At 38.9% G+C, this 27,613-nt stretch overlaps 1 protein-coding gene across 1 annotated transcript in view; it reads right to left on the reverse strand.

Moving 5' to 3' along the window:
• Positions 1-10,571: 10,571 nt before the first annotated feature.
• LYPLAL1 (lysophospholipase like 1) overlaps positions 10,572-27,613 on the reverse strand; it is a 45,920-nt gene continuing 28,878 nt past the window's right edge. Inside the window, exons 3-5 of the mRNA XM_063441435.1 lie at positions 26,084-26,253; positions 12,130-12,245; positions 10,572-10,843 (exon numbers count right to left, since the gene is read on the reverse strand). Coding sequence (XP_063297505.1) covers positions 10,592-10,843; positions 12,130-12,245; positions 26,084-26,253 — 538 coding nt within the window. The 3' untranslated portion in view covers positions 10,572-10,591. The remainder of the gene's footprint in view (positions 10,844-12,129; positions 12,246-26,083; positions 26,254-27,613) is intronic.

The raw sequence follows: 27,613 nt of genomic DNA on the forward strand, positions 1-27,613 counted from the left end.
AGCGGAAGGATCCATTCCGGGCGGTGAGGCACCCAGTGGTCGGACTCTTTGAACTGTGAGTAGATACCGGTATTTTATGCCTGGGACTTAATTAATTAAAGGGGGGGGGGTGAATTAATTAAAGGGGGGGTGAATTAATTAAAGTGGGTGGATTAATTAGAGGGAGGGTGAATTAATTAAAGGGGTGGTGGATTAATTAGAGGGTGGTGGATTAATTAGAGGGTGTGTGGATTAATTAGAGGGGGTGGATTAATTAGAGGGGGTGGATTAATTAGAGGGGGTGGATTAATTAGAGGGGGTGGATTAATTAGAGGGGGTGGATTAATTAGAGGGGGTGGATTAATTAGAGGGGGTGGATTAATTAAAGAGGGGGTGGATTAATTAGAGGGGGTGGATTAATTAGAGGGGGTGGATTAATTAAAGAGGGGGTGGAATAATTAGAGGGGGTGGATTAATTAAAGGGGGGGGTGGATTAATTAAAGGGGGGGTTCAATGTACATACCGGAACCGTAAATAAATAAGCCCTACCCTGAAAATAAGCCCTAGTGTGTTTTGTGTGACTAAAATTAATATAAGACCCGGTCTTATTTTCGGGGAAACACGGTATATAAAATTATAAAATACAAACCTTGAAAAAGACCTGCAGAGGTTGAAACGTTGGTTTGGTTTGTACCTGGATTGAATAAAACTACACATTTTTTCACAAAGACCTGAGTGTGCATCCTACATTCTCTATTTTTGTCTATATATAATTATATATATATATATTAATATTAAAATACACCTAGACAGTGTATGTGTGTGTGTGTATATGTGTAATAATATATATATATGATCTAAGTATATAATTATTTTTTTGACACTTATTTTAAAAATTTTTTATTTGATTTCAGCCAGCAGGGGGACTTAATAATAAGTGTTAAATAAGCTTAAATGCTTAAATAAGCCCGTAGCCCAAAAGAAGTGGCATATAAGCCCACAAAAGGTAAAGGTAAAAATGAAATCCTCAGGGAAGACTTATTGCTAGGTATATTAATAATGTAAAGTATATAAACATTATACACAGTTAAAATGAAATGGTGAGAGTGTAAGTACAATTGTACAATAATAATAATTATAAAAATCCTAACAATAATCACAGTTCCAGCGATATGTATAGACTGGTAAACTCCTCTTCTCCAATGTGAGAAAGCCAATTCGTCCCATAGTGGGTTTGGAATCATGAGTGAATACATCGAATATGTTAGTGCTATATAATTGCCAATAATAATAATAATATCCCATAGCGCACAAATTCTAGCATAGTTCAATATTGCCAGCTTTCTGCTGTACAAAACAAGCAGCTGTACTACAACTCTATGGCGCCACTAACTGATCCGTGCGGCAATCCAATATTCCCGTGCAGGCTGTTCTCGCCAATCGGGTAAGCACTTGTAGCAAACTTACCTGCTACAAGCATCCGCACTGCTCCTCTTGTCGAGCTATGTGAGCCAAATGCTAAACACGGATGCACTGATCCCCTCCTGAAGTCGTGACATTTAGTGTCTTGACCCTCTGCATGGAGACACTGAAATTTCCTCGTAAAGATGCATTAATTAAATGCATCTCTATGAGAAGAGCCTGATTGGCTAGGGTGGCTTTTGCCTCCCCCCTGGCCCGCCTCCTTGGCGTGAGTGTTTTTAACAATACAGGGTCAGGAATACATGTTTGTGTTTCTGACCCTATAGTTTTTCTTTAAATTTTAGAACACAAAACAGACATGTTTACCTGTGTATACATCATGTTGGGAGGGAAGGGGTTAAAGGGACACATAGAACTATGAAGAACCAAAAACAAAATTGATCAGGGTTACATAATAATACAGATAGTGACATTTTTGGGCAGTGAATTGTCTTTTTTTTTACACATATGAAACCTTATTAAAATATCGTGTTTATGTAATTGAATTTCACATATTTCCATCCATGTCAATAAAAGAAACAGAAAATAAAATCAGATTTTCCAAACCTACCATTGCCAATGATGTCATCACCTTAAAAAAAGGTGCCTAATGTTTCTTGGTATGGTACAGAAAGTGCTTCAAATAGTTTTTTTTTGCCTTCTTCTGGATCAAGAGCAAAAACAGATGCGAGACAGGCTGAGCTTGATGGACGCATGTCTCATTTCAGCTATGTAACATAGAGCAGGAAACACAATGATATGGTATGCTTCAATCTTACTTCTGCCAGGAAAGGAGACAAACTGATCCTTCAGCGCTGTTTAATAACACCTATTATAAAACACAATCTGCACGGAATACTTCGTTAAGGGTCAATTTCAGTGCAGTACATTTGCTATAAAGAGATTTATCTCACAGCATACCTCTCCAGTGACTCTTCCCTTTGGACACAGTGAATGAATTCAAGGGCCTTTTGACAGATTTTAGAGAGAAAAAAAACAAAGCGAGGTCATTTGTTCAGAATTCTGTAGAACAGTTACACTATGCCCACTGCATTTTATTTATTAAAATGTGGAAAACATACACGAAACAAATATAATTCTACAGCTTGGCACCAAATGTATTTGCCTACTCTCTGTTCTTTTTTTGGGGAATGGAGAGTGGAGGGAGGACCCGACCAGAGATATAAAATCAGTCAGTTTTTTCTGTATATGTTTTATAATTAACAAAACTATTTGTACTGATCACTCACAACATTAAAATCACTGAAAGGTGAAGTGAATAACATATATTATATCGTTAATGGCACCTGCCAAGGGGTGGGCAGAAAGTAAACAGTTAGTTATTGAATTTCAGGTGTTGGAAGCAGGGAAAATGGCCAAGTGAAAATATCTGAGGTACTTTGACAAGGGCTAAATAGTAATGGCTAGACAACTGGGTCAGAGCATCTCCAAAACGGCAAGTCTTGTGGGGTGTTCCCGGTATGCAGTGGTTAGTAACTACTAAAAGTGGTGTAAGGCAAGACAACTAGCGGACAGACGTCAGAGTCATGGGTGACCAAGACTCGTTGATGCACGTGGGGAGTGAAGGCTAGCCTGTCCGGTCCAATCACACTTAACGCTGGCCATGATAGAAAAGTGTCAGAACACACAGTGCGTTGCAGTTTGCTGCAAAGGAGGCTGGGTAGCTGATAAAAAAGTCAGAGTGCCCACGATGATCCCTGTCCTCTGCCAAAAGCGCCTTCACTGGGATGTGAGTGTCAGAACTTGACCATGGAGCAATGGAAGAAGGTTGCCTTTTAAAATTTAATGATGTTATTATTACCTATCACAATGGTACTCATTTGATTGATATTGTTAGCAACGGCAGAACGAACGCCAGTGCAGGCGGTGTGTCTGCACTGTTGTGAGGACCCATCTGGTGTCCCTCACACTTTGGGACACTTGATTGACACTGATTCTGTTCAGTGGTCCGGCCAGATGCCACAAGTCTTCAACAGCATGACCTCCCACTGTGAATGCTGGGAGTGAGTTATCAGAAAGAGCCGCGCAGGGAGGATGCAAAGGGGGATTGTGGGGGGGAGAGGCACAGAGAGAGGGAGCAGACTTCGAGCAGCCCCAGATTCCAATCAGCCTCAGCCAGTAGGTTTCCCTGGACCCTAGGGAAACCACCCTCCTGCACCCAAAATGTATGGAAACACACACATGTGTGTGTGTTTGTGTATCTGTGTCAGTATAGGTGTGTATATGTTTGTGTGTCAGTGTGTATGTGTATCTGTGTTTGAATGTGTGTATAAAAAAAAAATTCAGGTATAAAATCCTGCAGTATTTCCCAATCTCCCCCTCCCCCCAAAAACTAATAGTAATAAAAAAACGAAGAAAATATTTTACTTCTGTGCAGCTGATTCAAAATGATTATGGCTCTCAAATAGTAGTATGCAGGTATTTAATATATAATATTCAGAATATACAGTTTAATGAAGGACACCAGAAACCACAAACGTTTGGGATGGACAACTATTTCTCAATGTACAATGCCCTTGAACAACATAAGCAAAGTTACCCACATATCTCCACATATGTACAGCATGATAGACTATATTCTCTCAGTGAACATCAAACAAAAAAAAAAAACATTTAAAAAAAGGCCAACACAAGTCTGCGAGAAAGTGTAGGTACTCTTGGATCACATCAATCATGGTACGTGATGACATCATATTGTATCAGTTTATTGCAGTGTTGCCATGAGTAACCAGGAAATTTAGTAAACAGTGAAGGGAGCCTCAGAGAAGCCTCATTATCACTTTCCAAAAAGTACATATAGCAATATAAGTTGGTACTTTAATAAGTTAACCTTGTCACACCCCCCTGGATGTCAATCAGAGGACAGGTTCTTTTACTTCATATTGCTCAGAGCATCTGCCTTGCAAATACTTTTTGTTGAGCTGCATTGAGAAGTCTGTGATTGGGCAGCCACAGAAAGTGTGGGTTGGGTTAGAAGGGCAAGGCTTCCAAAGGCTTCAGACAAGAGATCTTCAGCATTTACAGATATATGCCCAAGGAAAAATAATTAAGTACATGCATGTTTTCATTGGGGATATATCTACTACACTGATTTCTTATTAACAGTTTTTTTTTGTGTATTTGGGCAGTAGGGTATCCATTTAAAGACCTTATCCCAACATAGAAATGTTTCTTATTTAGCACTGGTAACTCTATGTAATATTGCAGTAGCTTAATAAGTGGTGTATCTTATTTTGGGTTTAAAAGTTTACCATGAATGGTAAATGATGGTGAATGGCTTTTATTTTCAGAAGTAGAGGTCAAAGTTGGTTACTCAGGATGTTGTATATGTAACTTATTTTCCTATTAATAAGTAGAGAAACATTACACACAAATAATTCAGATTTTTTTTTAATTAGGGCCTGGATGAAGTGGTCATAGCACCTGGAGTCTGTGCAACATTTTCCACCTCATGCATCATCACTTGGGAGTCATTAGCCAGCCAGTTCTGGGTGGCTAACCCTTGAATGACATTAGGATGTCAGTATGTCCCAGCTATACTGGGCTATAATGCTATTAGGGCATATTGACACATCCTAACGTTTTGGTATGAGCAGGGTTAATCCCTAAATCTAAACCATGAGTGCTAAATGATAGCACTTACCAATCACAAAAGTGAAAAAAAAACAGTGTTAAACATCTTTTGAGTGTATAAAATAGTGCAAATAATGCAAAAAATAAATCTTTATACTTGTGTAGAGTATTTCTAAATCGTCCCTTCCTAAAAATGTAAATGAAATACAATCATAGTGCAAACTGTGTACATAAAAATCCCACTAAAATATCACCCCAAATGGGTATACTTACACTCATCAGAGCCAAATAGAAACTATTGATTTTATCTCCTCTTTTGTGCTTGCCACAGAAATAATAATTGCATCTATGAATTTGTTGCAATTTTTACATTCCATAGATATGTCACATACCCTGCTAGGACCTAATATATTGGACATTACAATTCCTTCCAAACGGCTTAAGTTGTGCTAATCATGTTTATACTCTATCTGCAGAGTGCGCTCTTGCCATTCTAAATATGCACAAGAGGAGGCATGATTATTCATCTGTGGGTTATTATTAATGTTTCTTTTGGATATGACACTGGAAGAAAATGGTTCTCTTCAATGCTAATGGTGACATATCAAAGGAATCCACCATCTATAAGAAAATATAAGCATATGGCAAATTAGAGAGTTAGTTTATATTAAAGAAGGCTTAGAGACAACTCATGTGTAACATTTCAACCTTGCAGAGGGGCTCTGGAGGCAGGACTTCAAAGCAATTCCTGTTGTAAACCATCTGACCTCTATCACATTCCTATATAATTTACATTAACCCCTTCTGACATCTATCTTCTATAGTCAAATTGGCCTTACCACCTCTACTAAGTAGCGAATTCATGTATGCACTACACAAATCACACTACATTGCAATATTCTATAGTACAAGAATGAATTATGTACCCTTGGCGTGACACCTATTCCCTGGGTCTGAGTATATATTGCTTGCTAGGAGTGGGGATATAATCCAGACAAGTAGTTCACTTTCAGATGGAGCAAATGATGAAGTTGTGAGTTCACTCTCAAAACTCACAATTCACACTGAAAAGCATTAAGAGAGATCGGCAAATTTGAAAGTCCTTGTTCCTCTTACTCTTCTGATCACGTGGTGTGCTCCTCAGAACACGTGATGCACTTGTGGACCAGCCTCCTGTGACGTGTTTCGCCCAATCACTTGGCCTTCACGCTTCAGATAAAGCTGACATGATTGGGTGAAACACAGCGATACCGGAGTCCTCTCTGTCAGCTGATATAAACATTGGATAAGGGGTGTGGTAGGTATAGCAATGGGGAGGTTGGTGTAGGTTAAGCATTAAGTACCAAAACTTAATTTAGATGCTGGACATATTAGGCATTTAACAATCAGGACTAATTATGTGAATCTATTTTGATTTATTTTTAATCATTGCACTGGATGTGTAAAAAATGTGTAAAAAGTATTAGATGAAAAATTTTGAAATGCCCCTTCCCCCATTTATAACATTTTATTCAAACTTAATGTTGTGTTATGTATACATATATAATATTAAAAGAAAGCTATTTTGGTCCTTTAAAAAACAATACATAATATGTATAGAGGAAAGTCTTCAATTTTAGAACACATAGTGCAAATTCAAGGTTTTGAGATCCTTTGATCTGCCCTGTAAGCCTTGGCCAAGGTTCATCGTGGCCCACCAGGCATTTGCCCAGCTTGCCATATTGACATTTTGGACATGTGCTGGAGGCTCCTGCTTGCCTTTAGTAGGCTAATAACAGAGCAGGTGATGGGAAATTCTAAATTAAACAAATTGTGCAATAAAGGAAGTTTAAACATTGGATCTCTCTTTACATGTGTATGGCGACTGAATGGGCAACATAGGTGTGACTAGGGCTGCATAAACAAAGTGATCAAACTCCTAAACGGCAGAGAATTGAGCAGTAAGACTGCAGGGGCTTGATCTATACACCAAAACAATTTAAGCTTAATAGAGTGGTTTTGATGTATATATCAAGCCCCTGCAGTCTTGCTGTTCAATAGTTTATAGTGTTAATTAAACAGAACACAAGATAACTTCTAAAGTTAATTTAATACACTGAGTTGTAAAAAACAAACAAAAACAAAACTTTTGTTACTCAAGTCACAGCCAGGGGAGGTGTGGCAAGGGCTGCATATCTAAAATTATTTAACTCCTAAATGACATAGAAAGAACAGCGAGACTGAATAAGTATGATCTATATACCAAAGCTGCTAAACATAAGCTGAAATTATTTTGGTGTTTAGAGTGTTCCTTAACATTATATTATCCTGAATGGAAGTGTTGTTAAAGCATCTGTGATGCCATAAATTAATCATGTATCCTTCTAAACAATGAATAGAAAAGTCGACTGTGTTATAAATGGCACAGACCGGTCTCAAACATTAGAATATTAATAGTGTTATAAAATCCCTCCTTAAACAATATATATCCTTTCCTGAATAAGAAAAGATCAGTTTTACTTTAACCCCTTAAGGACCAAACTTCTGGAATAAAAGGGAATCATGACATGTCACACATGTCATGTGTCCTTAAGGGGTTAATTTCTTCAAAACGTACTGTTCAAGGAATACTTTATGTAACAAACCCCTTGTATTTCGTATGATATGTTCACTTGCACGCTCCTGAAATGCTAGCGGCTTGAGTGATTATAGCCCGTTCGAATAGTACGCTCAATACCAAGTTGTGTTTTGGGGTTTTCTTCTTCTAGCATTGTAGCATTCAGCGGGCTAGCATTGAATTGCATTTTTAAATATCACAGAACATAGAGAATTAAAATAAAGAACATTTATACAGAATCTGCACTTTTCGAGAATTTGGAGGCCAAGGCAATACCTCTTTGTCAAGGTCCTGAAACCATAAAAATGTTTTGCAGTATGGCAGTATCTCTAGGGAGCAATGTAAACACTGTAATTTCTCTGAAAAGACAGTGTTTACAGCAAAATGCCTTTGGGGACTATAGTGTACCTTTAATATGTACATCAGTATCTAAGAAAAAGTGGCGTTTATGAGTATTATTCAATGCAGTATAAAATCTAAAGTGAAGCAAAACCAGAAATAAATCTCAGAAAAGCAGATAGATAACGAAGCAATCTGGCAAACATGTAGAAAAATGTTATGCAGTGTGTATGTAATTATGTATAATTGTAATTAATATATATATATATATATATATATATATATATACACTAAATTATCTTTCAATGACAGTGTCTCTTTAATGAAGAACAATGACACCAGCACTATTATATAATCGTACTTCGAATGGATCATTTTCAAATCTCAGTGACCGTGAGTCAGTTCTGGATGTTCTAAATCTGACTTTTCCCCTCAACGCCACCTTCCTTTCCCAGAATTTATCAGTGGAAACGCAGCCTGTTCTAAAAACACTTGCGTTTTGCTCCAACTCCTGCTGGGGAAAAGGAAATGATGTCATTGGCCCCCTAAGACCACTGATGTTCTTACAGTATGCATTGAGAAACCAAAGATTTATTTTATTCAGCTTTTGGTTACATTGGAAGAAAGCATTTCTTCTGACTTTTTGGACTTTGGAATCCAATAGATAGTATTTTTGTCAGGAAGCTAAAACATCTGTTACATCAATGTTTATTTTTGCCCACTGTTGATTTTGAGCAAAACATGAATGCATTTTATAATAACTATGCACTCTCCGAGAGCATTTAAATTAAAAACATAAAAAAATATGTTTATGTTCTTCATTTTAACGCTCTGTGGTATATGAGATGTACTGAAAAGTAATTAAATGCTTACCCTTCTCGGAACCCGCGTGTGTTTTCTTTTTTTTATGTTTATAGTAAAACTTATAGTAAAACTTTTAAGGGTCATTCATTTTAATCCTTGAAAAAATATTTCCAGTATACTTATACGCATCAAGGCTTAAAACAGAGCAGAAGAGATTTTACTTTTTGTCATCAGTGTCAAAGATTCCATATGGTGTTCTGGTAATATATGATACATTGACAACCTTATATCTTTCTGACTGTACAATTTACTTGCTATCCGGTGTGACCATGAGAACAGAATGGTGAGAGGACATAAGAACTTAAAGGGAAAGTTACACTTTTTGGCAGCATTATTACTTTCTATTAACATTAGAGATCTCTACACTGATCAGCCACAACATTGAAATGTGAATAACGTTGATTATATCATTATAATGGTGCCTGCCAATGGGTATGATACATTAGATAGCAAGTGAACAGTCAGTTCTTGAATTTCATGTTTTGGAAATAGGACAAATGGGCAAGCAAAAAGATCTGAGTGACTTTGACAAGGGCAGGACAAACTGCCTTTTGTCACTGGCTTTTGGATGAGCCTGATTGCCAGCCTCCTGCCTTATGACTATGGCCCTGGGGTGTATAGCCCTTTAAAAACATTATTTGGGCATATTAGATTGTAACACACTTTTTCTGCCCAGTTAATTCCAAAATGTGCCTCTTCCCCTCCCCTTTTTCCTGTCTATTGTTCCTCCAGCAGGGCGTTGTCCCAGGGACACTGCCAGACCAGTTTAAACAGGCTGCTTTGTCCCTCCTCAAGCTCTCATCAGCCCTTGCTAAACTTTAACCCCATGGCGATTTTATTCTGTTCGTGGGATCTGAGTGCTGTTAGGATATATTGAGCGATCAGATCCAAGCTATCTGGGGATAGGTTGAATGTGGGGGTTCTGTTCAGTATAATAGGAATTATGTATTTTTACTGTTGTTGTAAATAGAGATATTTTCTGTACCTGGAGATAATTAAGTTACCACACCCACTTAAGCCAATTATCTCCAGGATAGAGGAGAAGATAGACCGGCTGCACAGCCTAAATCCGTGGAACTGTTTTGGGCAGGAAAGCTATGCTTGCAGTCGGTCAAATAGGACTTCCACCTAACTTTTGAACCACTGGACCAATTTGTATGATTTTGTTTGTATACTGCTTATGCTGGTTCACTTTTATGTGAATTGCATGTATAGTTTTGAAGTTATGAATATTGTATAAAACTGAATATTTTCCTGCCTGTGATAATTGAGTTAACCCATTGTGTTCAGTAATTATAGCACAGATAGAGGGTTTGTGTGCCTGAGCTGGGAGTGTCTGACTGTTTGATTGGATGTTCAGTAGGATGGTAAGAAGACAGGCCGGTGGAAGCAGTGTTTTTATCTGGGCAATGTTCTTCTGGGAAACCTTGGGTCCTTACATTAATGTGGATGTTACTTTGACACACACCACTTACGTAGAGATTGTTACAGACCACATACACACCTTCATGGCTTGGGTGTTCCCTGATGGCCTCTTTCAGCAGCATAATGCACCCTGTCATACTGTAAAATTTGTTTAAGAATGGTTTGGGGACCTTGACAAAGAGGTATTGCTTTGGCCTCCAAATTCTCGAAAAGTGCAGATTCTGTATAAATGTTCTTTATTTTAATTCTCTATGTTCTGTGATATTTAAAAATGCAATTCAATGCTAGAAGAAAAACCAAAAACACAACTTGGTATCGATAGTAAATATTTATTTAGAGGACTTGGCTCTTTTGGGCACCTGTAAAATCTGTGGGCAGCTGCTTTAAAATCCAAGCTTTTAAATGATGAAGCTCTCTGAGGTTTAGCTCATGATACATATTTGGAGAACTATGGAATGTTGTAGTCACACCAAGGGATTTTAGTATTTTGTTGGTTTCTTCACCCCATTGAGGTAAAACTAGAGTATCAGCATTGCCATGCCACTGGAATAATTCAGGAAGTCTACACTTCACTTCTTTAATTTCCTGAGAAAGAAAAAGAAAATATATAAAATCCAATAATAAAGGTAACTGACATATAACAATTCAACGGGCATCATCACTGAAATCTGCAGGGTCAAAAAATAAATAAATACAATTTTTATATATATATATATATATATATATACACACATACACACACACACACACATATATATATATACACAAAGTGCATTCAGAAAGACAATGCAGGAGTGGCTTAGGGAACTCTAGAGAAATATGAAAATAGACATGTCCACTGATGTTCTCCAACCAACCTGACAGAACTCGAGAAGATAATCTGCATGTGATGTGAAAAAAATTGTTGTTTTTTTAAACAATTGTAGCAACACAAGGCTGCAACATAAAAATAAATCAAAAAAATATAAAGGGGTCTGAATACTTTCGGAATGCACTCTATATTATGCTACACATCCACCCATTAGGCCAGGCTACACCAGCTTCATAAATGCATTTACCAAGAGAAAGAAGCAAAATGAAAAAACAATAGCTGCATCACATTTCCTAGACACTGAACGCTCCCTGTAGAGATGAATTCATTGGCATTTTGCCGTGCATGCGCAATAGCCTCCCAATGATTACCTATGGGAAAGTATTGAATCGGCTCAGAGCATCACGATTGATGCTCTCAGCCATGGAGGCGGGGCCAGCTGTGGCAAAACCTGCATAATGATTAAGAAAAGGTAATTTACTTTTTTGTTTTTTTAACTTCACTCTGCAGGGGCCTGAGATCTAAACTGCTACTGGAACACTATAGCGTTAGAAATACATAGTTTTATTTTTACTAATAAATTATGCACCACCCCCCTGGCTGCCAATGAAACAGCCACGGAGGTTTGCTTCCTCCTTCCATTAGTTCCAGAGAGCTTACAAAAGTGTCACAAGCGTTCTAGGTGAGCTCTTCTGCCCTCTCCCCCACAGACCTCAGATCAGCATCATCAGCTCATCCAAAACTCAGCTAACACATGGACACATGTTTAAATCTCATTTATTGATACAGAAGAAGGCATTTTTAACTCTTTTTATAATTATTCCAAAACTTTCAATTTAATTTAATAAAATTTCAATTTTATTTTTTTGTCGATGAATATTACCCAAGTTGAACCAAATAGTTTAAAAGAAAAAAACATGAACAGAAAAAATAGGATAACAAGAAGTTTACAAATATAAACGTACATAGCCAAAACACAACAAAATGATCCTTATATATTATTAATTTAAAATATAGCCAATCATTACTACAAACATTTCCTTTACAGGAAAAAGAATACCTTATAAACCACGGAATCTTTATTGAGAAAACCAGAAAGAGCAAACACTCCAGCCACATCCCTGTGGAATCTGTAAGCCAAATGCATGGCCATAGCACCTCCCATGGAAAATCCACCTACAAAACAAATAAAGAACTGTGAAACAGTCAAAGAATTCCTTTAAGAGACTCATTCTGGCCAAAGTGTCCTTGAAAGGCTAATGGTATATTCTCTTATGTCATGACCTTCTCTGGAGCAATAGACCACTCTTTAGTGTATGCTTATAAAGTATTTTGTCAACTGAGGAAAATAACAAAACAGTCTATTAAATACATTTTTCATAACTTTTTTCTCTCGTTACAATGGGATATTGGAAGGTTTTCATATCGAACATTAAACTGAGAATCAACTTGCTGGCATCCTGATATAAGTGGTGATCAAGTAGAAAGCAGTATAGTATTTCCCAAGTAAGTGGATTAATCTCATAAGAGCAGTCATTAGGTGCTAGAGTAGGACCTGCCAAGAAAGGGTGACATTGACGTTGTGGCAGGCTTATGCAATGTATGATCCTATACTGTAATAAACCCCCATTATTTTTGCCTAGGTGAGGTGTTTTTCAATAAAACTATTGCATTCTGTGAAACTTGAAATTGCTGTTTAGTGAATGAATGAGTGCGTTGGATCTTATATGTTGTATGAATTGGCCCCAGCAGCACCCTATAATGTATGGGTGAGTGCAACTCTTGGTTTCATATATCTTATAGTGCTGCCTTCGTTAGGACGGACAATCACAAGCCATGTGGGTATGAAATCCTATAAATTGGGAAGGAAAGGAATTATTTAATTTATGGAAAGCTGCCTTACTGAAGCATTAACAAGATGCCCCAGATTAGTGTTTGCCATGACTCTCTGTGAAATTCCCAGTTTTTTTCTGGGTGGAGGCGGTTAGCTTATTTTGGGACATATACGTGTGTGTTATATATATGTTAGTTACTGCTATGACTAAGGTCTTGTAGGACCGAAACGCGTAAGGTGTGTTTTTTTTTACCTTTCCCCCCTGTTTGTCAATTTGTTGCATGTTATGGATTAAACTTACCTTTGTGGATTTGGATTTTTTTTTTGTCTCTTGTTATACCAAAATTGTTAACCCTCACAATGCAGAGTTTTTTTTTTTTTTACTATTTGCCAACTGGCTGCTTGTGCTGCCAACATGCAAATATTCTGGATATTAAGCATTCAAATGTGGATTTCCTCCATCCACTAGTAATAGGCGGAAATCCAGTGGACCTTCATGTCATTTGAGATCTAAACATTGATAGACACTGTGATCAATATTGGTGTCCAAATGCACCCAGATGGTACAAAATTATTTTTGCTAATCTGGACTGGGGGCATTCAGACTTTAGTGAATAACCCTGTATTGAGAATACATTGATATTGATACATTGAGCAAGCCAAATTGCTAACATATGTATAGATGCTGTTATTTCACTTTACATTTTGACCTTGCAAACATGATGGCCAAGACCATTTGTTTCATATACTAGTGAGAAGTAAGATTTTAAGATATAAGGCCGGTAACATAGCTTAGTTGGCTAATGCATCATCAGTAGAATCTGTTAAACCCTTAGGTAGGGTACTTTTCCACATAATACCATGGGTATTTATGAAACTTAAATTAGCAAATTAAGTCTGAACATAACTGGGCAAAAATAGACAAGCAGTGACTCTAGACGGCTTGCAAAATATTTTCAGATCAACTATTTCTATCCCAGTATTTCCATTTGGAATTAATGAAAATCTGAGTCTAGTGAATAACCTTGTGCGTTATTTTGTATTAATATACCACTACCACTACATATACTTTTCTGACTTGATCTTCTACCAGTACAAATAATTTCAATTCAGCACCTCACTACCTGACAGCAAGTCCTACATCATTAACTTTGTTTTGTGTGCAAGTAGTTTTGATAAATCTAAACCATACTCTGCAAAAAGTCACGTTACCCACATTTGTTTGTGTAGATGTATTGACCTGTTTTGCCATTTTATGTCCAGACACGTACAGTGCCTTTTCAGAGTGCGTTAACACTTTTATTTTTGTAACAGCAACATTTGAACTTTATTGCAGAAAAACTCACACATACTTTACACTTAAAAATCACGTCTGTTTTCATGTGTCAGAAAAAGTCACATGTTTCTCTCTCTTTAAAAAACACACTTTTATTATGACTCTGAATCTGCTGGCTCTTGCATGTAAGAGTGCATTTGGAGGGCACAAACTCTCCTCAGCATAATGTCACCACTGGACTGTTCCCATTCCACAAAACCATAAACATTTCGTACATTGCCTATGCATTCCGATCTTCCAATAATAAAGTCACCAAATGCTCATTACTGCTTCTGAGAAAACCCAAGCTACATTTTACACCCCCTCTTAATCACAATCTGGCAAATAAAAGAGCGGTGACTCACTAGCAATTTTTTTGACATGTAGTCACCTCCAGAGTAGAATATTAAGTAATAATACTTTTATGTGGTTTGCACTACAAAAAAAGGGGGTGGGGAGGGGGAGGAGGGGGAATATTGGTACAAAAGACTACCTCTTTGAATTTTCTGTGGAAAAACCTGCAGCGTATCACTTAATAACATTATAGTCCCAAGGTAAAAAGTGTAGTAAATTCTTTGGAGACTGTGATTTCAATGAATATTTATAGTTTGTGGCAAAAAAAAAAAAAAAGCATGATTCACAGAGATAGTATTTCAGTGTCTACTTTGACGTGATGTATAAAACACATGGTACATGCAGATTGCTTTCATTTTTTTAGCATGCGCTTAAAAGAATAATGGGTGTCTTCCCGGGCATTTCTAACCAAAAAATTTAAAATAATGCCATACCCTCTATGAGAATTACTTTTCAGCATTCCGTAATGTCTTAGCAAGAGGTGAAGGTAATTTCCTGGCAGAAGCCAAATTGTGTTTGTATCCCCCCCCCCCCCTCTACTGATGACATAAGCAAAGCACTAGTCACCCAGTTCTGATGAATTCATTCCAATCAACTTGGATAAAGCTAGTGGTTACATCATAGGTGTTCGGTAATGACATTCTAGCTAATGTTTAACTATAGTAGCCACATAATGCCGGGTCATTAAAAATGTAGTTAAACAAAAGGTGGTAGGATAAGATCAGAGACCACTTTATACCTCCAATGTTTGAGGATAAGGGGTGGCACAAGGGGCATGACAGCCCAAAGCACTGATTTACAAGCTGTGATCAGCCTATGAGGCTCGCTCATGAACAGAATGGTGCTCATGTACACGTGCAGAGTCCTTGTGAGGAAGTATTTTTACAAAACCCATACGTGATCTCAGAGAAGTGTCTCCAGGACTATTGAGAAGGAAACACCAGAGAAATGAACTGGGATGCCACCAAATTGGAAGAGATTTCCAGGCCTGGTGCGACAGGAAGAACTAAAATAAATGTGTGTTTCATTAGAAAATCCAGGGGGAATTTCAAAATAACAGAAGAAAATGGAAACTCATTTTTACAAAACTGCTTGTGATAAAGGAACATAACCTGTGATTACTGAAGACCCCTAGAAATACAAATTCTTATTTATACAAATGCATATTTTTTTACAAATTGAGAAAGACAGCGGTGCTAAACTTAGGTTAGGCTAATATAAAAGGGACACTATAGTCAACAGAATCACTGCATCTTAGTGTAGTTATTTTGGAGTCTATAGTCTGTCCCTGCAGGCTTTTAATGTAAACACAGCCTTTCCAGAGAAAAGTCAGTGTTAACATTACTGCCTAGGAACACCTCTAGTGACAGTCACTCAGATGGCTACTAGAGGTACATAGGTAATTAAAATAACTTTTAAGTTGGAGGCAAGGGGTCAGGGACCTAAAATCTGTTTTTACAACTATAGTGCCAAGAATACATGTTTGTATTCCTGACATTATTGTGTTCCTTTAAATAGCAGTGCAAGTTTAAAGCTCTCTCTCTCTCTCTCTCTCTCTCTATCTACTCTATATGGACAAAAGTATTGGGACACCTGTCCAACAGGGACTTTTATGACATTGCATACTAAATATATGGACATTGATGTCTATTGGTCGCCTTTTTGCAGCTATAACAGATTTCACTCTTCTGGGAAGGCTTTCCACAAGATTTGGGAGGGCTTCTGTGGAAATTTTTGAGCATTCATCCAATAGAACATTTGTGAGGTCTGATAATGATGTTGGACGAAAAGGCCTGGCTCACACTCTCTGTCCCAGTGTTCGATGGGGTTGAGGTCAGGGGCTCTGTGTGGCCAGTCAAGTTCTTCCACACCAAACACATCCAACCATGTCTTTTTGGACCTTGCCTTGTGCACTGGGACACAGTTATGCTGGAATAGAAAAGGGCCTTCTCCAAACTGTTCCCACAAAGTTGGAAGCATAGAATTGTCCAAAATCTCTTGGGATGCTGAAGCATAGAGACTTTCTTTTACTGAAAGTAAGGGGCCTAGCCAAACACATGAAAAACAGCTCCATACCATTATCCCTCTTTTACAGTGGGCACAATGCAGTCAGGAAAAAAAAAATGTATTCCTGACATCTGCCAAAACCAGACTCGCCTATCAGGTTGCCAAAAAGAGGAGCATGATTTGTCACTACACAGAACACATTCCACTGTTCCCGAGTCCAGAGGCGAGTGCTTTACACCACTAGAATGAACACTTGGTAACCTGTCCTAATGTGTTTTACACCCACCTCCTATAGAATGTAAGCTCGATCGAGCAGGGTCCTCTTCAACCTATTGTTCCTGTAAGTTTATTTGTAATTGTCCTATCTATAGTTACATCCCTTCTCATAATATTGTAAAGCGCTACGGAATCTGTTGGCGCTATATAAATTGCAATAATAATAATAATAATAATGTACTTGGTGATGTAAGGCTTGCATGCAGCTGCTTGTTTTTGTGCGGATATTAATGCCAGTGGAAGTTTGGAACTCTTCAGCTATGGCATCAGCAGAGCATTGGCAACTTTTACGCACCATGTGCCTCAGCACTCGGTGACCCTGCTCAGTTCCTTTGAATGGTCTTCCGCTTCATGGCTGAGTTGCTGCTGTTCCTAAACGCTTCGACTTTCCAATAGTAAGACTTACAGTTGACCAAAGAATATTTAGGAAAGATGAAATTTCACGAACTGACTTATTGCAAAGGTGGACTTTTCAGAATTACCTCTTTTTTTCACAAATGTTTGCAAATGCAGACTGCATGGCTAGGTGCTTGATTTTATACACCAATGGCAATGGGTTTGACTAAAACACCTGAATTCAACAATTAAGAGGTGTGTCCCAATACTTCCGTCCATATATTGTAGCTCTCTCTCAATCTCTCAATACATTTAATATGTGACCTGCCCAAAATAAATAATTTATAGCCTAAATTTGCAAACGGATTGCTCATTTCACACCTGACTGTTTTGTGTAAATCCCATATGGCTTTACAAACAAAACATGTGAACAACAACTTCAGCTTTACATAGGCCTACACATCTGTACATTTTGCCTGAAAAATAATTATGTATATTAAAGATATAATCACCATTGCTATGTCCTTCAAGACAGATGCTGCAATGGATGCAAGTGGATATGCATGGCTTTGACTACCTATAGAATTCTAAAATGCCTTGTGTGCAGCCATATGCTATATAACATTGAATGCATCACACATCATTTGTGGTCAGGCAGCTGCAAATGCATCCACTATAAAGGCTATCTTTGTACCTCACAGACATTCACTTTGCAGAGACCCCAGATGATAACATCGCCGCCCAGCTGCCGCCATCTTCATCCGGTGGGTCCTCTTCAACTCCAGGCACTTTATCTGCCAGGAGCTCAAGTCAAATCCTTACTTTCGCACAAACATAAACACTAAGGTCTGTGGAGGATCCCACGAGAGCTTCCATAAACAATGCCTTTTCCCCCACAGCCATTGCTAATGATGGATGGTGGAAATGACAACTTAAGCGCTACGGAATCTGTTGGCGCTATATTAATAGCAATAATAATAAATAATAATAATGGTGGAAGCTCTGCCTTTTGTCAAGTTTTGTCAGGCACAGTGAATATATATGAAATAAGTAGTCCCTACTAAGGATGTGCATGGGCAAAAAATTTGGTTCGGAAATTCGAATCAGTAAAAAAATGTGTCTGCTTCGGCAATTCGGAACAATTGCATTAGTTTCGGTTCGGCACTTTGGAACTGCAGAATGGCACTCGGTTTGGAACCTCAGAATTTGGGCACGTGGCATTCAATTCGGGCATTCGGAAGTTCGGCATGTCATTCGTTTAAGGCATTCGGCAGTTCAGAATGTCGTTCATTTTGAAAAAATAAACATATGTGTGTTTTATTCTTAAACAGCAATGTTTTACATTGCATAGTGGACCACAGCAGCACCCAGACCACTTAACCCCTTAAGAACTGAGCCAAATGTACACGTTTTTATCAAAATAAAACAAAACACAACTTGGAATTTGACTATAAGTCTGTTCAACCATAATTTACCCCTTTCATATTAAGTACACCCACACTTATTATATATCATTTTGTTCAGGAGAGATTGGGCTTTCATTTTACATAAAATATTTAGCTATGAAACATAACTTAATATGAATAAAATATAAAGAAATGTGAGAAATTAAGAAATTATGTTTTTTTTTAGTTCTGCATGACATTTTAACAGGGAATGTCATAATACGGTTTGCTTTTACTTATAAAACACACATATTTGTATTCAGTGATGTCTCGTGTAAAACAGTGTACAGTGTACAGGTTTTATGGTGTTTTGGGTAGTTGCCATGTTAAATTTTTCAGTTTTTTTACATTGAAATTCGCCAGATTGTATGGTAGCCCAGGAATGAGAATTACCCCCATGATGGCATAACACTGGCCAAAGTTAGCGTTGATATTTGTGTGTGAAAAATGCCAAAAAAATTCTTTGAATGCCAACTTGGACCAGTGTTTGTGACTAAGTGGCTACTAAAAAAGACTGGACATACCCCATTTGCAATATGTTGAGTTGTCTACTATTGCAAATGGTATGCCATCATGTGGGTAATTCTCATTCCTGGGCTACCATACGGTCTCAAAGGCAACGTAACCAATCTGGCGAATTTCAATGTGAAAAAACTGAAACACAAGCCGTATATTTGACTCTGTAACTTTGGAAAACACCATAAAACATGTACATGAGGGGTACTGTTCTACTCAGGAGACTTTTTGGAACACAAATATTAGTGTTCCAAAACCGTAAAACATATCACAAGAATGATATAGTCAGCGTAAGTGCCGTTTGTGTGTGAAAAATTCAAAAAACTTCACTTTTACCTATGATATCATCGTTGTAATAAATTGTACTGTTTTGTGTTCAGCTAAGTCTCCTGAGTAAAACAGTACCCCCCATGTACAGGTTTTATGGTGTCTTGGAAAGTTACAGGGTTAAATATGTGCTAGAAAATAAAATTCTCTGGACTTTCTGCCTGGGTCCCGCAAATTGTAATTAATAAAAAGACTTAATTGTGTAAAAAAAAAGTACATAAATATATATGTAGAATTAAAATATATATATATATATATATATATATATATATATATATATATATCCATACATACACACACACACACGTATATATGTATTTTTGTTTATATATATATATATATATATATATATATATATATATATATATATATATAAACAGACTGAAACCTTGATTTTTATTTTGAGCTAATAAAAGCTAAGTTTTATTCATTCGACTTGGAAGTCCCTGGAGTGCTATCTTGTACTTTTGGCTGTATCTGTTTGCTGATAAGCACCGGGCAAGTACATCAAGGAAGGTGGAGTGCATTACTATTTTTGTTTTATATATATTTGTGTTAGGTACTTATGATAGTACAGTGTGAAATACCATAGGTAAATGTAGGATAATAAAAGAGCAAGTCGGTTGTGGTGTGCCGGAACCGACGATGAGGTAGGCCTGAGAAAGAAGAGGGCCTACCCAGGAAAAGAAATAGAAAGGAAATAAATGTTAAAATGTGGTGTGGTGGGAGGGTCATTCAACTCTGACCTCGAAGGGCAATGAGCAAGGTAAGGGGAGTGCCTTAAGTAGGCTAGAGGTAGCAAACCAGCCCCTCCCACAAACCCAGGAGAATTGCCTTAATACTTGTGTTAGGTGCTTATGATAGTACAGTGTGAAATACCATAGGTAAATGTAGGATAATAAAAGAGCAAGTCGGTTGTGTTGTGCCGGAACCGACGATGAGGTAGGCCTGAGAAAGAAGAGGGCAAAATTTAAGTAAACAAATGTATTTACAGACAACCAATACATATACATTTTATCAGCCAGACATGTTTTTTTTTTTTTTTTTTTTTAATTCTTTATTTTTGCAGTGCATATGGTGATAACATTCAGGCACACGGTACCCCAGAGGCAATCCGCGTGCTTTGTGCAAAACAATGAGTGGTAACATGGAAAGCATTAGGGTATGTTAGGACAATGCACTATTTTTATATATATGAACAGGTTTAAATCAAGATAGTTAGGCATAGTATAGATTATTTACGTAGTATGCTAGGGTAACTGTGCGTGTTCAGAGTAAAACATACGTGTGATGAGATAGGTTAAACTAGCTATATACTGAGTTAGCAATACATATGTATGGTTATGCTTAGGGCATGCTGAGTAGGTGTTGGTTAGAATGAGATTCTACGAGACAACAAGGAAACATATAGGACGGTAGCTTAGTGGTAGAATCATATGGTTGCATGCAGGTAGTATGCTTGGTTTAGGTAAGTACATGCTCAGGTATGAACAAATATCAGACGGGTGCTCGTTAAGGGTTAAACAGGCTGAATGGTTAATTGTAAGATTATAAAATTATAAAATTACAGGCTTTTGCGCAATAGTGAACAGGTGAGATATTCTACTCTAGGCTTAATTGAATCATGTTTGCATATTCAAACTTAAACAAATCGTTAAGTACAGGCTAGGCAAGTTATGAGATGCATATAACAGTTATGATAAGGTTAAGTCAGCTGGTGTACTCATGTAAAACAGGCTTATTAATAAGGAGCATGCTGCATACAAGGGATATGTTTGTTAGTATCGAGCAGTTCAGACACAAAAGGACCTGTGTCCTGTGCGTGCTGTGGGCATCCATATGGTCCGTTCAGCCAATGCCCTGGACTGTGAAGCTGCAGGTGTACAGGTGTCTGTCTCCCTCGGTCGCCAGCGCACCAGGGGTTAAGGCTTTCGGCTGTTCCTCTCGCCGGGCTCTTCCCGAGGTACCTGTGTGGCGCTCACCGTTCTGGCGAGTCTTGGTGTCGCAAGTTGGGGTTCGGGTGGCTGGTGAGGTTAGTGTGGTAGACATCTTAGGTGTACTGGCCGGTCTCACCCTGGTGTGAGAGGGAGCGAGCGCTGTCGCCGCTGGACATGTCGCCTTTTCCCGCCATCTTGTTTTTCGGCGCCGTCTGGAGGCCGCCCCAGCGGTGCTTGGCCGGAGTCCACACAGGAGTCGCCGGGTTGCTGGGCGAATCCATGCCGCCGCCAATCTTCTCGCTAGCCTGAAGGCATGATATTTGGCACTGAGCTTCGTCCAGAGGCTTGCACAGAGTTGGTCGAAGAAGTCCAAGGTATGTTTGGGGGGCCTTAAACGGATGTGTTTAGGCGTCGTTGGCGCCATCTTGCCTGAGCCCTGGCATTTTTGTCTCACCGTAGTTTTTGTCTCTCGTTTTTGTAGCTTTGCGGGGGTGGACACCCCCAGCACGGACCGGGATGTCCCCCGCCGGTCCAGAGGGGGGGGTAGCAGGGCAGCTTTTGAGTCGTGCTTCGGAGCGGCTCCCTTGCCGGGCGATCGGCCGCCTCCCCCAGGCTGTAGGCTCCGCTTCTGTTTGGGCCTCATGGCCGGTTCCAGCGCTCGTTTTGCGTTTCGATGCTCGTTTGGTATCGGCATGTTCCGTTCAGGGTTCTGTGTCGCTTTCCGGGCACCATGCACCGCTGACAGTGTGTGGTAGAACATGGTTTATGTTTTTGCGCCCGCTGGTGCCGGAGCTAGCAAAGATTGCGTCCGGCCATCTTGGCAGTCAGGCCCCGCCCCTCAGCCAGACATGTTTTTGAAAGCATCCTTTAATTCATGTACTGGGTTAGATATGTACCGTGAGTAAGCGGATGACTTCCAGCGCCCCAGTGTTTTGATAACATGAGTTGGGATGTTTACACTGGAGGCTGTGGACGCGGCTCCTATACGAAAGGAGTGCCCTGAGTAGTTGGCTGCGTTGAGGCCCAGTTGTGTGAGCAAAGACCTGACGTAGGTCATGAAGGTTGTAGTGGTGAGTACTGAACCTTGCAGCTGTAGTAATGGTTGTGAGGGTAGTAAGTTATGATGCTGTATGTAGGCATCAAGAACCCTGACTGGACACCATCTGTTGTGCGTGGGATAGTACGGAATGTTTACGGGTATGTGCTGACTGGTTTTGGAGTGAGGTAAAGTCAGGATGTAATGATCCATATGTTTTGTCAAGTGGAAATAGAGGAGGAAAGGAGTAGTTTGGGTCGTGGAGGTTGTAGTGAAATCTCTCGGTCTTAGAAATCCATAGAAAGCTATGTATATTGCTGTTTTGATGATGGAGTTTGTATTGGTGTCAAACGGTTTTAAGTCAAGCAGGTTAGATAATGCTTTAGAGATATGGTTATCTATGGGTAGCCTCTGGGCTGTATGTGTGGGTTCTGATTTCTGAATATGGTTTTAATTTGGTGAGAGGCCATGAAACTGTTGTTATTTGGGTGTAAGATTAGCATGTGGTGTTGAATGCCAGTGAGATAGAGTTTGATGGTGTTATATGACATTTTAAGTTTAAGGTGGCAAAAGGAAGCAAACCCCAAAAAAGATGTCATAACAAATGGTTGCATGGTGTTATGTTCCAGAAGGAATCTTTTGAATAGTGTGAAAGCTCTGTTGTATGTTTTGTGTGTATTGTTTGAAAGTGCCAATTGGGACAATGTCCTGCTATGCTGCATGATGGTTTCTAGTCCAGTATGAGTTGTTGAAATGTTGGAGTGATGGTGGCTGTGGGCGCTGCTGACGGGAGTGCTTGATGAAACGCCTGAAATTTAAAGCGAGACAAATTGTCAGCAGCTGTGTTACATACACCTGGAACATGGAAACAACATAGGGAAAAATTACGACAAGCTGCCAACCAAGTGAGTTTCCTCAGAAATCTCATGATCGTAAGGGATTTGGAACGACCTTTGTTGATGATGTGACAGGTTGCCTGGTTATCTGAGTAGCAACGAACTGGCATGTTTGCCCATAAATGACCTCATGCTATGGCAGCCGCCATGATGGGATAGATCTCAAAAAGAGCTGAGGTAGTGGAAAAACCTTCCAAATCCTTAACTGCTGAAGGCCAGCTGCCCCAAAGCCATTCGTTCCCAAAATTGCTGGAAAACCAGTGGTAGATGCCGCATCTGACCAAATGGTGGGAGATGAGTCAGTCAATTGAGGGAGGAACATACTTTTACCATTCCAAGTGGATAAAAATCTCATGTTTAGATCTGCCGTAGCTTGGGTATCTAAGGACAACCTGTGCGTGTCATGTAGGAAAAGTGGAAAAAGATGCAAAACCCGTGTGGAGCAAATATATATAAGCTTGACAGCCTGAAATGGGTGAAAGAAAGTAGTATGAGGAGTGTGGATTGTTGGAAAGAAAACAGACTTATAGCCTATAGCAGCAATGTTTTAAGGTTTGCTTGCGTATGATTGCAAATAAAATGTTGATACTATGCTATAGATATGTGTTACTCAGAAATGTTGGCATGGCTTTAATAAGATATCTGAGGGAGGCCGTGGCCTATGTACCAACAACATATGTGTTATATAATAATGGTGTGTAAGGGGAACATAAAATGTAAGTTATATATATATATATATATGTATATTACTGTGCAGGAAACGTATGATTGGTTGGATCAGTACGTGTGATTCAACCCGAGTATGCATGAAAAGGAATTAACCCCTTAAGGACCAAACTTCTGGAATAAAAGGGAATCATGACGTGTCACACACGTCATGTGTCCTTAAGGGGTTAAATCCTTATGGGTCATGGTTAGAGATGTCGCGAACTGTCCGCCGAACCGTTCGCGAACATTTCGCCGGCGAACAATAGCGTGTTCGCGGCGAAACGAACATACGCAATTTCCGGTCCGCCCCCTATACGTCATCATTGAGTGAACTTTGGCCCAGAACCTCACAGTCAGCAGACACATTCCAGCCAATCAGCAGCAGACCCTCCCTCCCAGGAAGTGTCTGCTGACTGTGAGGTTCCGGGCCAAAGTTCACTGTTCGCCGGCGAAATGTTCGCGAACGGTTCGGCGGACAGTTCGCGACATCACTAGTCATGGTTAACAACAAAGAAATGAGGCCTGTAACGTAGGCTGATTTAATTGTAATGAAATGGACAATTAAAAAAAAAAAAAAAAACTCCAGTAAGCGTGGGAGTCCAATGGTCTATACAGAAATGTTAGCTGGTTTCATACCCTTGATGTAATAAGTGATACCTTAAAAATAGCATGAAAATGGTCTGTCTATTTAACCAAGCAACTTTTTAACCAAATGTAAATACATGAAATTATGAAATGTAACTCACGAAAAAGATCTATGTGATACATAGCAGAATAACCGAATCTTAGTATGAAGGGAAACAGAAGTTAGCATGAATAGCTTAACCGTATGCATTTTAATGCGAACAGCAATCGTGCATAGAATATACTATGAATAAGTGCCGACCAGAAAACACAAACCGAAATGACAATCGTTTAAATGAAGCAAGGGAAAAACAGTTTGTACGAATTGATCGCTTCTCTAATACGCATAATTTAGCCAAACAATTTGTAAGAAATGAAGCCGCGAAAAAGGCTTTGAAATGCGACTGTGCAGGGAAAACCGTAAAGCGAGGAGCCGTGCTGTACCGTGCGCCGTGGGAACCGATCCTGGCGTGACAGGTAGGTCTGACTTACGGTTTAGGAGTCCCTGGGACGAGATCTACGACGAAGACCCGGGTAAGAAGCTGGACGGACGGAAAAGGCCTGCAAGAGGATTCCTGGGCACAGCTTGCTGCAGAAAAACTTGTGGGTAAGAAAACCAAGATGGTGTCTGAGAGAACCCGGAAGTGGATCCTCATTCAACTCTGACCTCGAATGGTAATGAGCAAGGTAAGGGGAGTGCCTTAAGTAGGCTAGAGGTAGCAAACCAGCCCCTCCCACAAATCCAGGCAAATTGCCTTAATACATATACACACACCCATACATACAGTCTGGTCACATGAATGAAAGCCAACACCCTGACAGCCTGATTTGTATCCTATCCCACCTCAATGACTGTGTCCTCTAACATCAATCACAAAAATGTGCTCATTGCATTGGACACAGAATAGTGAAACCGGATTGGGCAAGCAAGCATTACATTGCAAAAAAGGAATTAGCTTATTGGTCAAGATTCCGGTCATCATTCACGTAATTTACCCTCCTTCTCTCTTGTTTTCCCACTTTTCAGAAATCAAAATCACTTCAGCACTTCCGAACTAACAAACTTCGGCACTTCGGAACCTGGGCACTTCGGACATTCGGAAGCATCCGAATGTCTGAATGGCATGAAATTCGTACGAATGTACATTTGGAACGAAATTAATTGCACATGTCTAGTCCCTACTTTGTCTTTTTTGAATGCATGGTAATTTTAGTCAATGTGCATTTTTCATAATGATTGTATAGTTATGAAATACTCTTTTTATGGGGTGGGGTAGTGACAGAGCAGCTTTAACATTATTAATAATAATAATAATAATAATAATAATAACAACAATAATAAATCATTATATGCAACTAGGTAAGACAGAGTTCAGTACCATATTGAGCGCCACTTAAATTACCTAAAAGAATCCTGTTTTTTGCTATTCCAGTTTTCACTTCATCATTGATTAAATTTGTTAGGATCTGGCACATCGAGTCAACAGATTCAAGATTTTCACAGCTGTCCATTGAGATCTTATATCTATCAAACCAAACATTGGACATTTCTCCCATCATCGGCGTGTACGGCCTACAACGAACAAAGAGATGTAAAAAAAAAAAAAGTCAGCACAGTACTTGAAACAAATGCAGTAAATCACACATTGCACAGTGATCAAGGGAGATGAAATCTGGCTACAAATGAATACTGCAGATTAGCCAATCAGTCCAAAACAATGAATTAACTTCAAAGACTTATAAGTCACCACTCAAAGAGTCAATCTCACAAGTCAGATGATTTGCTTGTAGAGTTTGGTTTTCATCTGAAACGACAATTCATGCATTACCAAGATCAGTTACTTTGCAGGAAATAAGACATTAGTATGCTGTATAATAACGCATATATTGTTAAAATAATATAGAATTGCCATCATTGATGTTCATGCACATGTACCATCATGTGATACAAGTGAGAATAAAACAAGGACTCTATGGAGTGGTTTTTGCTGTTGTAGGAAACTATCATTATTTTTTTATAGTTTTCGGTAATAGGTTGTAAATGGAGGAAGATCACTAAAACCAATTTCTTCCCAATGCCATCATTTTTTAATGGTAATAAAACTATCCCAAGACACTACATGAAAAGAGATTTTGAAACGGCCAATATTAAGGAGTCTGACTACAATTTGTTGATAGAATGATAGAAATAAACTTTCCTATGATCCATATGGTTTGGCTAGTTTTCTGTGAAAATGAGGCCATTTATTTGATTTAGGGATATAACTTTTGTAAATTAAAAATATAGCGGAAAGGGAGGATCAAGATTTGCATCATTGACTCGGACATGAGTAATATGACCTTTATTTAAAAAGAAATACAAAAATACTTAATGCAATTTTAACCAAAGAGACTCCCATATAATGATGGGAATATGTGCTTCATCCTCCAAAAAATAAGGATGACATTTACACTGATCAGCCACAACATAAAAACCACTGACTGGTGAAATTAATAACATTGATTATATCGTTACAATGGCAGGGGTGGGATCTATTAACCAGTAAATAGTCAGCTCCTGAATTTCATGTGTTGAAAGCAGAAAACAGGGGCAAGCGATAAGATCTTTGACAAGGGCCAAATAGTGATGGTTAGATGACTAGGTCAGAACATTTGCAAAACAGCAAGTCTTGTGGGGTGTTCCTGGTAGTACGTACCAAAAGTGGTGCAAGGAGGGACAATGGAGCATTGGAAGAAGGTTGCCTTGCCTGATAAATAACATTTTTAGAGCAGGTGGTTGGCCGGGTATATGTGCGTCATTTACCTGGGGGAGAGATGGTAGCATAATGTACTATGGGAAAAAGGCAGACCGGCAGAGGCAGTGTTATGCTCTGGGCAATGCTCTGCTCATAAACCTAAGTTTACTTTGCCACGTACCACCTAACTAGAGATTG

Source organism: Pelobates fuscus, chromosome 2 (assembly GCF_036172605.1).
Source record: "Pelobates fuscus isolate aPelFus1 chromosome 2, aPelFus1.pri, whole genome shotgun sequence".
NCBI classification, from domain to species: Eukaryota; Metazoa; Chordata; class Amphibia; order Anura; family Pelobatidae; genus Pelobates; species Pelobates fuscus.